This window comes from Polyodon spathula, chromosome 9 (genome assembly GCF_017654505.1).
Source record: "Polyodon spathula isolate WHYD16114869_AA chromosome 9, ASM1765450v1, whole genome shotgun sequence".
In the NCBI taxonomy this organism is placed as follows: Eukaryota; Metazoa; Chordata; class Actinopteri; order Acipenseriformes; family Polyodontidae; genus Polyodon; species Polyodon spathula.
The window spans coordinates 14,888,719-14,904,154 of record NC_054542.1 but is presented as its reverse complement, the minus strand read 5'-3'; the positions used below and the strand labels follow the sequence as shown (position 1 = coordinate 14,904,154).

The 15,436-nt window shown below is 41.1% G+C and overlaps 1 protein-coding gene across 4 annotated transcripts in view; it reads left to right on the top strand.

The window, feature by feature from the left end:
* LOC121320422 (tripartite motif-containing protein 3-like) overlaps positions 1 to 15,436 on the top strand; it is an 87,325-nt gene that overhangs the window by 48,571 nt on the left and 23,318 nt on the right. For all 4 annotated transcript variants that reach the window (XM_041258746.1, XM_041258747.1, XM_041258744.1 and 1 more), the window contains 4 exons: positions 162 to 340; positions 8,393 to 8,633; positions 9,254 to 9,405; positions 9,828 to 10,008. In XM_041258746.1, coding sequence (XP_041114680.1) covers positions 198 to 340; positions 8,393 to 8,633; positions 9,254 to 9,405; positions 9,828 to 10,008 — 717 coding nt within the window. In that variant the 5' untranslated portion in view covers positions 162 to 197. The remainder of the gene's footprint in view (positions 1 to 161; positions 341 to 8,392; positions 8,634 to 9,253; positions 9,406 to 9,827; positions 10,009 to 15,436) is intronic.

The following is a 15,436-nucleotide window of genomic DNA, read 5'->3' as shown; positions in this document are numbered from 1 at the left end:
TGTGTGTGTCTATATATATATATATAATTATACTGTTAAAGACATGTACAGTCTTTGAATAATGATGGTGTGAATCCAACATGGTGTCTGAATGAATTTCCAGTGGAAGGACATTATTTGCTGTAAACTAAAGCAAGCTTTGTTTTTCTGCCCCTCTTCAGGTTAATTGGTGCCAGTGAGTGTGGCGCCCTTGTTGAATGTTGCTCACCATGGCAAAGCGAGAGTCCAGCAGCAGCCCTGTGGTCCGGCAGATTGACAAGCAGTTCCTAGTGTGCAGTATTTGTCTAGACCACTACCACAACCCAAAAGTATTGCCCTGCCTGCACACCTTCTGTGAAAAGTGAGTCTTGTATAGCTTTTCATGAAAAAGCACCCTCTTTACAACCTGGTGCTGTATATAAATAGGCTGGATGTTATTCTTCTGCCCTCTGAATATTCTGTGATGCACTACAAACACTTTGCTCAAGTCTAACAGGGTTTTCTAAAGTAAATTATTGGTTGACCTGCATGTTCGTCAGATTCTGACTGTCCTTTCTAAGCATATTGGCCAAATGTGCTAAAATTTTGCTCCAGTGCATGTTACACATACGACAATACAACTTTCTACAGCACTTTTCATGGACCTTAAAGTCAGGGTCCCTTATAGAGTGGCTCTCAAAAGTATTCACCCCCCTTGGCCTTTTCCTCATTTTATTGTGTTACAACATGGAATCAAAATGGATTTAATTAGGAGTTTTTACCACTGATTAACACAAAAAAAATCTGTAATGTCAAAGTGAAAAATAAAATCTACAAATTGTTCTAAATTAATTACAAATATAAAACAGAAAACTGAATACTATTGAGAGCCACATATATACAGTAGTAGTAAACAATGATGAGGGTGAGGAAGGTTATTCTTTGACCCACTGCTGGCTTGCAAAAAGACATTTCTTGTTCATTTTTAAAACAATTGGTATATGACGATATGCCTTTCATAGAAGAGTGGTTATCATTAACGCTTGTCTACATTAGGTATTGTACTTCCAACAGGACTTGGACATCTGGCTTTAATATTATTTCTATGGGGAAATCAAGTTGAGATTTGAAAATGACCTCAATAAATAAGACATAGAACATAGAACCAGTGTTATATCTAAGAGCTACTGTATAAACAAGCATGCCATGTTTACAGTATTTTCTATAAAGGGCATTTTGTCAAATATCAATTGAAATCGTTAATTTGAATTTTCAAGAAATTAAATATTTCCTTGGTACTGTGGAAGTCTCCTTCACTGTCAAATGACCTTTTTTTACTAAAACTAACTGGTTTAATTAACATCACTTTGCAGGGTGGCAGGTTACTTTTAATACAGGTCTGATGTCTATCAAAAGACAACCTCTGACTGTCACTGATTGGTCTAATAGTGCAATAGGGCATTGTCATTGGCTCAGGCAATTACCTATCTGTCTGAAGGACAGTGAAAATCTAAAAATGATTTTATGACATTACAGCACTAATCATTACAGTGACTGCCCATAACTGCACTATGACATCACTGCGCCGAACTACAATTCAATTCCCAGATGACTCTGCGAACTTCACAAACGCAGCACTTACCAGGAACCCCCCCCGCCCCCCTCATTATGCAGGTTTCAATATAACCTGGCAGTGTCAGTGAGACGCATACTGCACAATTACAAAGCAGGTGCATTCCAGGTTCTACTACCAGCCATCCATCCCATTTCTCAGGGCATCCATTTCTCAAGGAAGAAATAAACAGTGGTTGTTGTTACCGCTATTTTGGCAACAAAACTACCTTTGGTGTGTTTCTTTTGTCAGCCGCCGCCACAATATGTAGAAACGTTCGTTTGCACGTTTGACAGGGCACCTAAAAATGTAATCCTGTAAACTTCTGGAGAGTAAATTTATACTGTGTGTGTGCGTATACAGTGGTCGTCCAAAGTTTACAAACCCTTATTTATGTTGAATACGTGTTTCCCTTTCAACTGAATGACAACCATCACCAAACGGGAAAGAGCCTCTCTGACCGTCAGTCACTGAGCAGATATAAAAAAGTTGCCCTATCAGGACCCTGCTGTGAGGGGGAAGTCCCTCCCACCTCCTGTAGAAGAAGGACGTCGTCACAGTAGTACATCGCCATTTTTCTTTCATTTCACTGAGACGGGTCACAAATTGCTTTGTGCTTTCTTGTACCGAATTTGGCTGATTTGTTGGTTTCGATCTCCAAATTCCGTATAGAATTAGGGATGCACCGAATCCATGTTTTTGGGATTCGGCCGAATACCGAATCCAGCTCAAAAGATTTGGCCGAATATCAAACCGAATACCGAATCTACATAAACTGTCAAGAAAAACTTTAATGAAAAAACAGACTGGCAGCTACTAACAAAGGACACCCACAATCTATAGTTTTGAGCCTTTTAGTTTATAGTATTTTTATTACCGAATAGAAATATATCCCTGAATAAGAATTCAGTTTGAAACGTACACCGTTTATCGCTAGCCTCATCCCCCCACAACAGAAATGTCAAAAAACAGCTGTTTACCATTACAAGAAAGGAGAGCACCATCGTTGCCATAACCAGTGGTGTACTGGAGCCGGAGCGCTGCAGAAAACAATGTCCGGTACTTTTATTCTACAGGCAGAACCTTGACATAAGAATTAACTAAGAACATTTACCATTGTGTTTTATGAAAATGCTTATATTGAGCCAGACCGCGCTAAATTCAGTGGCTGGGCATCAGTGACGCGATACATTCTCTGTCTTGAATAAGCACTCGGAACAAATAAATCAGTGCCCGATTCGCTACATACCAGTTTTGATGGTATCTGGAATGGAATCCGAGTCTCTGAATAGCGCGTATTTTAAATGTGTGTAGTCAAATCTCCTGCACAATTGTCTGATTCAGTCGTCCTTGTGATGCACTGAAGGGAACATTAGTACTTCTATTACAAACTAGAGTAGTACTTTAAGCAGGATAACACTTTTATTTATTATAAAAAATCTGACGACGACAGTTGACAGCAGAAATGCATGATACGATTGTGGCCATAAACACGGGGTTAAAGCTGTTTTGTACATCGATCACAGACCCGGGGGTGGGTTGAACGACTGCCCTTGCTTTTAATTTAATATAATATAATGTTTAAAACCAATCTTCCCCTCAAATTCAATGTACAAATAAAATTAAATTCCAATCATTTGTGTTAGAAAAATCTATATTTTAATTGGCATTCCGGTACATTAAGATTTAGGACTGCACCACTGGCCATAATCCACTATTTTCTTTAATGACGTTTCAACCTGTGTCACCTGATCTGAGACTGAGCGCTATGAGGAAACCATTACCATGATGAGTAGTCGGAATAAAACCCATGTAGATTTAAATGCACCGCGTGTGTAACATATATAAAATAAGCTATGAAATAGTTTTTTAAAAATTATAATAAAACGCAGCAGTTCCCAAATGCTTCAACTTATATTATCACATTGCAATGAAAAGCATATATTGTTCAACAACGTCTTGCACATCTGACAGTTGTAAAGTTATATATACAACCCGACTACATAAAAAAAAAAAAAAAGTTTTATTTATCGGATTTACTAATCCAGTTATGATAGAGCTGTATGAGAACAGTGAAAAATAAAAACTATAGTCTTCTGCTATCAGAAAATCAATCGGTCAAGTCGGTCTCCATGTTTGCTCAGTCGACTGTGCTGGGAAATCTCCCAAAGCTGCCCTGTCTCCATCTACGCAGACTTTTTAGGAGTAACGTGAACGCAGCCACTAACTGCACTGACCGCCGTTTACCATTAGTAATTCTCCAATAGGAAAGCATGACAGCTGCGTCCTTTTAAGCGGCTGGTGAGATGACACAGTGGTGAACCCCTAACACACAGATTTTTTGGGGACAGAAATGAGACTGCAAGCATGAGTAGATGAAGGCTGTTTATTTTGACAATAATTAAATAATCACAAAATAAAATCATCAAATAAGAAAGGGGGCTGTGAGTCGAAAGTGAAAATAAATGATTGTAATAGTTTTTTCTTTTACCCTACACCTCCTAGTTTTTTCCTTGCACCCCCTTATATGCCCTCGCCTCCTGCCCCCGCTTTTGCACACACCACCATGCAAACCCTGCATGCACACACCACCATGCAACCCCTGCACGCATACACCCACCATGTAACCCCTGCACACACACACCACCATGCAACCCCTGTACGCACACACCACCATGCAACCCCTGCACAGACACACCACCATGCAACCCCTGCACGCACCCACCCACCATGCAACCCCTGCATGCACACACTCACCATGCAACCCCTGCACGCACACACCACCATGCAACCCTTGCATGCACACACCACCATGTAACCCTTGCACGCACACACCTCCGTGCAACCCTTGCACGCACGCACGCACACACCACCTTGCAGCCCTTGCACACTACACACCACTAAGAATCCCCTGCATGCATACAGCTAGCTGTACATTCCTTAAACAAAACTGATCACTTTACATTCACTGTAAAGAAGATGTAGTCACTACACTACACACAGCTTGTTTACATACATTCTGCCTGGAAAATCACATTACAAATGCAGAATTAGCAAGAATTAATAGGGAGATTCATTAGGTGTTTTAATTAAAAAGGGCGCAATATACAGAGGTGATACAGAGGAATGAATCTGCTAGCAGGGGTCTCCAATCTTGGTCGTGGAGGGCCGGTGCCCCTCCTGGTTTTTGTTTCAACTGTACCCTAAGTTACTTAATTAAGTAACAAACGCGTGCGCTAGGCTGACAATTGCTAAAGAGCAACTGTAAACATGCAAATAAGGACTCCAGAAACACTTGTCCTTAGGTGGTACAAATCACACTAATGCCTTACTCTTAAAGCCATCACTTTCAGTGCATACTTCTGGAACAGAAGCACTTAGAACCACCATTAAAATAGTTCTAGACTCAGGGACCAGCCTGAATGTAACATGCCCAGTTTTGTAGCAATTCTTTGCAAAAAAAAAAAAAAGTTCACTGTGTTCAGCCCCACTAATGTTTATGGCAGTGTTAAAAAGCACCTACAACCACTGTTCGAAGGGTTCTAGACTCAGGAGACAAGCCTGAATGTAACATGCCATGTATTTGTAGCAATTATTTGCAAAAAATATTTTCAGGGTGTTCAGCCTCATTCATGTCTATGGCAGGGTTGAAAATCACATTTTTATGCATCTCTCGAATCTGAGCACGTAGAACCACCATTGAAAGTGATATAGACTCAGGGGAGTGCTCCAAACCACCTCCTAAAACGGCGCAGTGGTTCACCCAAAAACTTGAGTCTACAAAAAATGTAACTTTGCCGAGTCATCTTGGCACTTAGAACTGTGAAAATGGCAACTCCTTGTGCGGGGGCCCCGTGGGGCCCGCCGGAAAAAAAATCAAGTTCCTAACCTCCACAGAACCCGAGATACGCCCTGTCTAAAATGTCAAAAAATGACCCTTCTCAGGTTCATATCTCAGTGACTCCAGGGCCTAGAACCCAAGTTGAACTTCCTAGTGTCTTGGGCCGCTCTTTCACAGGGAGCCATCCATTTTCAAATGCTACATTTTCAACAAATTTTCACATTTTCAGCATGATGGCATGTCAAGGTTGGATTTCCAGTAGCGTTTGAGCTCCAGGTTGGCAAAAAATATATAAATTGGGGTCCTTTCCAGCTGAGGACATGTCACAAGATCGACAGGGGCCCCTTGGTGGACTCCCGTACAGATTTACAAGTCTCGGGGATCCCCGAAACCCGAGATATAGCACCCTGAAAAATGTCTATGGGAAATTATAAAACACCTTTGAGGCAACGCCCGCCATCTGGCTGCGGGGTGGCGTACGAACCTGTGGCCGGTGATTTTCTTCACCTGAGAGTCATGCGCACATGAAGAGAGTGCTCCCTAGTTCCTTGCACCAGAGGTCATGGAGATATGAGGTACGATAAGAGTCCACCTTCTATGGCAAATCCCATTATAAAAACACTATCGGTAAGGCTCGACAAATGGCGGTCGTTGGTCATACGAACTCAAAGGAACCCAATTTCTTTAGCTAAGACGGTTGTGCATCTAAAGACAGTACTACCAAGTTAGTTGTCCCAGGACTTGTGGACTTATGGGGTATGACAGGAGGACCTCCACCCCTCCCAATGCAATTTACTATGGCAAAATACTACAAAAAATGCCCATTATATAGAAGACCTGAAACGTGAACATTTTGTAGTGAATTTATGCAACAGAAGCACTGATTAAGTCAATTTGAAGTGTTTTGTGATCACAATCTTGAGATTTTATCTTGAGATAAACATTTTTAATGTCACACAATTATGCAGAGATGGGAAGTAAATGTTAACGTTAAAAAAAAAAAAAAAAAAAATTTCCAGTGCACACTGTTTTGATTATTTATACTAACTTTGATGAATAGAAAGCGAATACGAATTTCCAAAGAGATTAGCAAATACTTGTCTTTTTAGTTCTGTGCATCCAAATACTTGTAATTAAGTTTTAAGTATTAAGGCTACTGTTTGTTATTCTGTCCTAAACTTGCAGTTTGTCACCCAAACAGATTAGTCTCCATTTTATTGCAACTGAGGTACCTTTCAGTTGAGCGAAAATTTTAAAAGGGTATTTGAGCTGAACAGTTTCAAAACTGTAGTTTCAAAAAAAGATTGAAACCCACTGGCCTACAGTATAAACCATCAGGAATAGATAAGGAAAATGTTGACTAATACAATGCAATAAGATTTATTTGAAGTTGTTGAAGGGCACTGTCTCTTCAATCCAGAAGGTCTGATAAACCCCTACGCATGACTATATATTGATGGACATTACATAAGCAAATGAAATGTCCTTTTTTTTTTTTTTTGGAATACCATGTTCCTTCTCAAAAGTGTTTTAATATTAGCCTTCAATAAAGGACAACTGCTTTAATTAATGTTCATAGATTTATTTCAATTTTCTTCATTGTAATAATAAGAAATACATTTTTTTAATATTTACATTTTATCTGTTTTTTCATTAAAAAAAAAAAAAAAGTTTTCTGGAGAGAGTAAAAAATACATTTTGATTCATGTACTAAGGGTTACTCTTAAATGAATTCACGATCCAGTTTATGGTAAACTGCATAAGCATGACTTAGAAACTCGGCTGTCGGCTAAACAGAATATCCCAAAAACTGGGCTGAATACGAAAATGCAGAATTTGAGACGTTATCTAAAAACCAGAGCAGCGCAGAATTTGGGACGTTATCAGAGCGGCCAGGAATTTGGGACGTTATCTGCAAATCAAACCGGCCCTGAATTTGGGACATTATCAAAACCAAACCGGCCCAGAATTTAGGCCGTAAATGAAAACAGGGGCAGTCTACATTTAAAACTGTGATTACGTTAGAGATAAATAAATGTATCATGTGACAAAACTGAAATAGTGTATATATTTGATATTAAAATACACTGCGCAAACAATTATAGATATATGCTATTTGAAATAAAAAAGTACACAACTACAGAAAACAAAACAAAAAAAAAACAATTCTTTCCTTCGTGCAAAACATGATAATTCATATAAAGTAATAACCCATAGTTTTATATTAGTACAGCAAAATACAGCGTTATATTTTAATTGAAAGGTTGTGAAAAGCAGATCTCTCGCTCTCTTTCTCTCTCTAATCGCAGTGTTAAAAATGCCTGCAAGCTTTTCCACTCGTGGGACGACATATTCATGTAACAGACATGGACCAATCAAAATGGAAGACTGTTAGCGGTTCCAGACCCAAAACCGGGCCTGTGTCAAACCTCTCTAGTGTGTGCGAGTTCCTGGTAAATGACGCGTTTGTGAAGTTCGCACAGTCTTCTGGGAATTGAATTGTAGTTCGGCGTGGTGACATCGTGGCGCCGTTATGGTCAGTCGTTGTTATGGTCAGCACTGTAATGTCTGTCGCGGTGATGTTGTAGCGCTGCTATGAGCAGTCACTGTAATGGCCGGCGTGGTAATGTTCCCCGCGGTGATGTTGGTGCGGTTTGGAATACCTGTTATGTCACGTAACCCTGTTTAACCGATCTACTAGTGAGACTAGAGCACAGTCAGCAGACACAGTGATAATCCTGAAGTCAGTTGGAGGATTTTTTTAAAAATAATTTTAAATTTATTTATTTTTTGCAATCAAAACCTTGTGAAATTTTAACAAACTATTGTGTTAAATTTGGTGTGGATTAGAATGTGGTGGTCATAGTAATTTTTAATCTGAACCCCCCCCCCCCAAAAAAAAACAAAACAAAAACAAAAACAAAAAACAAAAAACTGTGTTTTTTTAAAACTCTTGTTACCTTTCCTCCAAAACTCCCCAGGTGTCTGCAGAACTACATCCCCGCTCAATCATTGACACTGTCCTGCCCGGTGTGCCGACAGACCTCTATCCTGCCTGAGAAGGGCGTGGCTGCCTTGCAGAACAACTTTTTCATCACAAACCTAATGGAGGTGCTGCAGCGTGACCCAGAGTGCGCTCGGCCTGAGGCCTGCAGCGTCCTGGAGTCTGTGAGCGCTGCCGCCGCGGGCAAACCACTGTGCTGCCCCAACCATGAGGGCAAGGTACCCTGGGGGTGGGTGGCGGGTGGCGGGGGGTTAAGCACAAGGGAAAGTGAGGGGGGATTTCAGAATCCTGGGCTATGTACTAGATGAGGGTGGGGTCTCCAGCACTGGAGCTACAGTAGGTACCTGGTGCTATTGATAAGATATTTTCATGGAGACATTTGATTATTTCTAATATAAATAAATGGTATACGCTCACCATAGTTGAAGTAATGATCAAATTTTTTTTATCTTTCAACATTTTACTTAAATGTTTGAATAATACCTTCAGTTGCATTACCAGTACTTTTTTTAGTAAAATTTTAGTAATTCTAGTTTAGTAAAATTAGGCAGCTTTAACAGAATACTACTGTAATTTGAGTCATATTACAGTAGTATTTTACAGTACTACTGTAATTGCCTTTTTACAACACAGAAAGAAATAATCTATGTGGGTATTTTAAACACTATAATATATTTTGCTTTATAAGAAATACATTACAGTGTCCACTACATTACAGTGGTCAAATACATTACAGTGTTCCATTTTATACATACAGTTTACTTTGCTTGTTCTGAACATACATGCTGTTGTATTTGCTGGGGAGCTTGCGATGTGTGTGCTGTGTCTCCCCCTTCAGGTGATGGAGTTTTACTGCGAGTCCTGTGAAACAGCAATGTGTTTGGAATGCACAGAGGGGGAGCACCGGGAGCATGTGACTGTGCCGCTGCGAGACGTGCTGGAGCAGCACAAGGCAGCACTGAAGAACCAGCTTGATGCCATATGCAACAGGTGAGCTGCTACAGTTTATCTTCCATGCAGGAGGTGAAAGGAGACATGCTTTTTCTGGTGATAAATTTTCTTTGCTTCAAATAATACAAATGTTAGTTCACATTTGAGATTTTTCACCATTACATTAAGTTCCATGTCCATTCCTTTTTTTTTTTTTTTTTTTGTCGGTTTCAAAAATATTGTAAAAAAGCCTCTGTTTGTTGCCATTTGAGTCATTGAAATGATGAAGTTGATTCATTGAACCCTAGTAATTGAACCATCATTATAATACAGGGTGGTGCAGGTGCATAGCAGTGTTTTGTGTTGTTTGGCTCTTCAGTCGTGCGATACATACATTGCAAGTCATGTTCAGTTATTTAAGAGGATAGCAACAACATGCAGCTGTGCTATTAGGAATTATTTACATACTCACTGCTCTACAGGCTACCCCAACTGACAGCCGCCATCGAGCTGGTGAATGAGATCTCAAAGCAGCTGACAGATCGCAAGAACGATGCGGTGAGCGAGATCAGCAGCACCTTCGAGGATCTGGAGCGAGCACTGCACCTGCGCAAGAGCGCCCTTATCAGCGACCTTGAGAATATCTGCAGCGCCAAGCAGAAGGTGGGCAACCCAGCTTTCTGCTTTGTCTGCACAGTATTTGTTCATTTTCTGCTGGCAATTTAAAAACCATTATTGTGCTTTTTAAATTAATTTGCAGGGCTGAGGGGGGCTAATATTTCCAATATTACAACAGTAAGAGAACATTCAAAGAGGAGGTTAAATGTTTAAGAGATACAAATGGCAAAATCGTAGATGAAGAAAAAAAATAGCAAATATATTAAATGATTACTTTTCACAAGTTTTTACAAAGGAAGATACGGACAACATGCCCCACATGTCATCCAGTTCCTATCCAGTTTTAAATAACTTTAGCATAACCGAGGCAGAAGTGTTAAAGGGACTAGGAGCTCTTAAAATAAACAAATCCCCTGGGCCAGATGAGATCCTCCCAATAGTACTCAAAGAAATGAAAAGTAATTTACAAACCGCTAACCAAGATCATGCAGCAGTCTCTTGACACAGGGGTGGTACCGACAGACTGGAAAATTGCAAACGTAATACCGATCCACAAAAAGGGAAACAAAACTGAACCAGGTAACTACAGACCTATCTATTATATGCAAACTTATGGAAACTATAACAAGATCCAAAATGGAAAATTACCTATATGGTAACAGGGTCCTGGGAGACAGTCAACATGGTTTTAGGAAAGGGAGATCGTGTCTAACTAACTTGTTTGATTTTTTTGAGGATGCAACATCGATAAAGGATAATTGCAAAGCATATGACATGGTTTATTTAGATTTCCAGAAAGCTTTTGACAAAGTCCCGCACAAAAGATTAATTCTCAAACTGAACGCAGTAGGGATTCAAGGAAACACATGTACATGGATTAGGGAGTGGTTAACATGTAGAAAACAGAAAGTACTGATTAGAGGAAAAACCTCAGAATGGAGTGTGGTAACCAGTGGTGTACCACAGGGATCAGTATTAGGTCCTCTGCTATTCCTAATCTACATTAATGATTTAGATTCTGGTATAGTAAGCAAACTTGTTAAATTTGCAGACGACACAAAAATAGGAGGAGTGGCAAACACTGTTGCAGCAGCAAAGGTCATTCAAAATGATCTAGACAAGATTCAGAACTGGGCAGACACATGGCAAATGACATTTAATAGAGAAAAGTGTAAGGTACTGCACGCAGGAAATAAAAATGTACATTATAAATATCATATGGGAGATACTGAAATTGGAGAAGGAATCTATGAAAAAGACCTAGGAGTTTTTGTTGACTCAGAAATGTCTTCATCTAGACAATGAGGGGAAGCTATAAAAAAGGCTAACAAGACGCTCGGATACATTGTGAAAAGTGTTGAATTTAAATCAAGGGAAGTAATGTTAAAACTGTACGATGCACTAGTAAGACCTCATCTTGAATATTGTGTGCAGTTCTGGTCACCTCGCTATAAAAAAGATATTGCTGCTCTAGAAAGAGTGCAAAGAAGAGTGACCAGAATTATTCCGGGCTTAAAAGGCATGTCATATGCAGACAGGCTAAAAGAATTGAATCTGTTCAGTCTTGAACAAAGAAGACTACGCGGCGACCTAATTCAAGCATTCAAAATTCTAAAAGGTATTGACAATGTCGACCCAAGGAACTTTTTCGACCTGAAAAAAGAAACAAGGACCAGGGGTCACAAATGGAGATTAGACAAAGGGGCATTCAGAACAGAAAATAGGAGGCACTTTTTTACACAGAGAATTGTGAGGGTCTGGAATCAACTCCCCAGTAATTGTTGAAGCTGCCACCCTGGGATCCTTCAAGAAGCTGCTTGATGAGATTCTGGGATCAATAAGCTACTAACAACCAAACGAGCAAGATGGGCCGAATGGCCTCCTCTCGTTTGTAAACTTTCTTATGTTCTTATCTATTTCCGTTTGCTAAAATTCCTAATACCGTAATTTTAATAGTAACTACTACAACCGATGACATAAAATAAACAAATATATATTTTCGTGTGATGTTTTATTTTTGCTAATAATACCATGTTATTTAAAAATGATGTCTTGTGCATTGCAGTAATAGTAGGAAGATGTGCTTACTTTATACAAAACAAGATATGCTATATCAAAATGCATTAGCTAAATATACTTCATGGTATAGAATTTCTATACAGTGGTAAAAGTTAGCTGTAAATAAATTGTATAATGTAACTAAATAATGTAAGATTTGTATAAAATGCTATTCATAATAAAAATCTACTTGCATTGGAATTACATTCACCATTTCTAGAATAGGTTTCTTTAAATATTAAATGATGATAAATAACTGAGATTTACTGTTTTGAATACATAACTGTCCTCATCTTAATGTAAAATCCAATAAACACGGGATATTTTTAAAATGCAGGGAGATAATGTTTTTTTTTTTAATGCATTATTTTATTATTTTACCAGCAATGTTAAAAATTTTTTAAAAAAAGTCATTGGGAACAGCTGTGAGATGTTTTAACTCATACGCGTATTCTAACTGGAATTCAACAAGCTTGTGTTTTGAATTATGAAACATATTGGAATAAATTAGCGAAGAAGGATCAAACTGCAGCAGCGGAAATCTTTCAAACAATAGCGCTTTTATTGTTATAACAGGTTACAGCAATTCAGCAGGTTCTTCACAGCAACTACAAACAGCACTTCTCTAACACATCACCCAGCTAGCACGCAGGTCCCACACCCCACAACATTGCAACATTCTAGTATTGTAATAAGCATACTGTTCAATCAGGTGGTTGCCTGCATATCCTCCCCTAGCTCCTGCCAGCCACGCTTCCCGCACTCGGTAGGGACCACTGCTGGTGCAGAGTTGCATGCATAGTCCCAAACAGTAAAAAATAAAAAAAATAAAGCAGGGACCCAGCTTGTGACAGCGGCCTCGCCCTGGCAAGAAAGTGCCTTTCCTGTATCTGAATGTCATAATACCGCTTTTTTGTGGCCACCTGAAGCTAGGCAAGGGCAAAGCCATGTGTGATGTCCAGCTGGTCCTGCAAGCGCCTGCCGTATTCTGACCTGGATGTGTCCTCAGCGGTGTCTGGAGGGCAGCCAAGCAGCAGCTCAGCTCGGTTCCAGAGTCCCTGGCCAATCATCAGTAGCGCAAGGGTGCAACCGGTCGACTCCTGGACAGCGGTCCTGCAAGTCAGCGACAGTGGCAGTGTGTTTTGTGTATCTCCAAGTGGCAGCACATCTCCGCAAAGACCTGGGACTCACAGTTGTGTCCCTGGTCCGAGTGGAGCTGTTGGGGAACTGGGAGAATAACCCTTCCAGCATCAGGCCATTTTGTATGAAGCGGTTCCCTTTTTAAGAGCGAGGGAAGAACCAAGATGTCGACCCCCACACGTTCCATGGGGCCCCCAACTGGGAATTGCGTAGTGGGCGTGCAACCGGCCAGGGGGTCTTCCCCACGTCATACACTCATTGTGGCAATAGTCCTCCACATCCTGGTGGCAGCACCCACAGTAAAATGTTTGTTGGAGAGCTGAGCAACTCCGAAATGTCCTGAACCTGGGGTGCCGTGCTACCACCTACCCCCTCACCTCCCGGTCTCGGATGGCTAGACGACTATACTATGACCACAGCTCCTTTTTTGCTGCCGACTACAGGGTGATCTCCTCCCAGGGCAACAGCCGGCACTAATTTGCGCTGTTCCCGGTCCTTACCCCTCTCCACTCTGCCACGACCAGCTCCTGCTCCCGGACCTCCAACTTGTGGTAGTGGCTGCAGTCAAAGCCCCTCTCCCTGGGGCGACGTGACATCAGCGCTGGCATGGCCCTCTCCAGCCCGGTGCTGGATCTGATAGTCAAGTGGCTGTAGTTGTTCGATCCAGAGCGCCACCTGCCCATCTTGTTCCAGAAAAGTCAGTAGCCACTGGAGTGTGGCATGGTCGGTGCGGGCAGTGAATGGCAGCCTGCAGAGGTAGTACCACCCCTGCCACCACTAAGCATCTCCTGTCCTGTCACGCAGTACCACCTTTCTGCTTTGCTCAGGGACCGGCTGAAGTAAGCCACCGCCCGTTCTCTGTCTGGTCACTACTGTGACAGCACTGCTCCGATCCCCGCATTGCTGGCATCAGTGTCACGCAAGAAGGGGCGAGCTGGATCAGGAGGCAGCAGCACAGGTAGTTGAGTCTCTTCTCTCAGGCTGTCAAAAGCACTTTGACAAACCGCAGTCCGTTCAAACAGCTCCTCCCAAAGCAACCGGTGGAGGCGGGCAGCGATGGTGGCGAAGTGGGCAACAAAGTGGCAGTACTAGGCCCAGGAACCCTTGTAGCTGTCATGCTGTCATGATCTGCTGGGATGGGACAATACGGATCCTCTCTGGCTCAGTATGGATCCTCTCACTGATGCCCAATCTGTCAAAACTGTGCTGGAACTCTTGTTTTCAAACCCTTAACACAACATTTCTGTGGCCATAGTTTTGTCAAGTATAGTTAGTGAACTCCAAGGGCTAGCTGTGGACTATCTATACACACAGTTCTTTAAAGACAGTTACTTGCAGGCTAAATCCCAACTTCCTGCCGAAAGTCATCTCACAATTTCATCTGTCTCAGTCCATCACCGACTTGTACCCCCTGCCTACAGCTCAGCAGAGGAAAAAATATTGTGGATCAAAATTACAGACACAGGTCAATGTTTTGTGTCCTTTGGGGAGCACACACTGGGGAGCCGTATCTAAACATACCACCGGCTGATGGCTGATGGAGTGCATAAAGACCTGCTCTATCCTTGAAGGCAGACCTTTAGAAAAAATCAAAAAAATAAACATCAAAGCACACTTACTAAGGGAAATATCTAACTCTTGGGCCTAGAAAATGTCCCCCTATCAGACATCTGCAGTGCAGCCACTTGGTCCTCTTTTCTCACCTTCAGAAAACACTACAGTCTATACATCTCTGCTGTAGGTCACAGTCTTCCTTTGCACACTCAATATCATGCACCACTTCCCAATAATAACACTACTAACACCTCACTTTAATCTCTTTGGTGTAGGGGTTCATATGTGGAATTAATCAGGTAAGAATGCCATCATTACCTGCAACTGGATTTCTTACAGTTCGAGATGAACTCCATTCTCCTATATTTTCCTTGCTCCTTACAAAAAGAAAATAATGGACAGGGTTACTCTTCTCTCATCTGTATCACCTGGAAGAGAGGGGGGAGAGGTACAAGGATACAATACTGCACAAGAGCTTTCACTTCCAGGAAGCTTGGTTTCTTTCTCTTGGTCTAGCACAAGATTGGAGGTTTGTGTATGGAGTTCATCTTGGACCGGAAGAAATCCAATTATAGGTAATCAGTTAACCCTAACCCTAACCCTAATAAATTACAATGAGATAACCTGCATAGTTTCCTTTCATTTATCTGATTATTTTTAAACTGGAGGCATATCCCGTTCATACTCTACATGATTACATGATGAGAAAATAATTAAATTT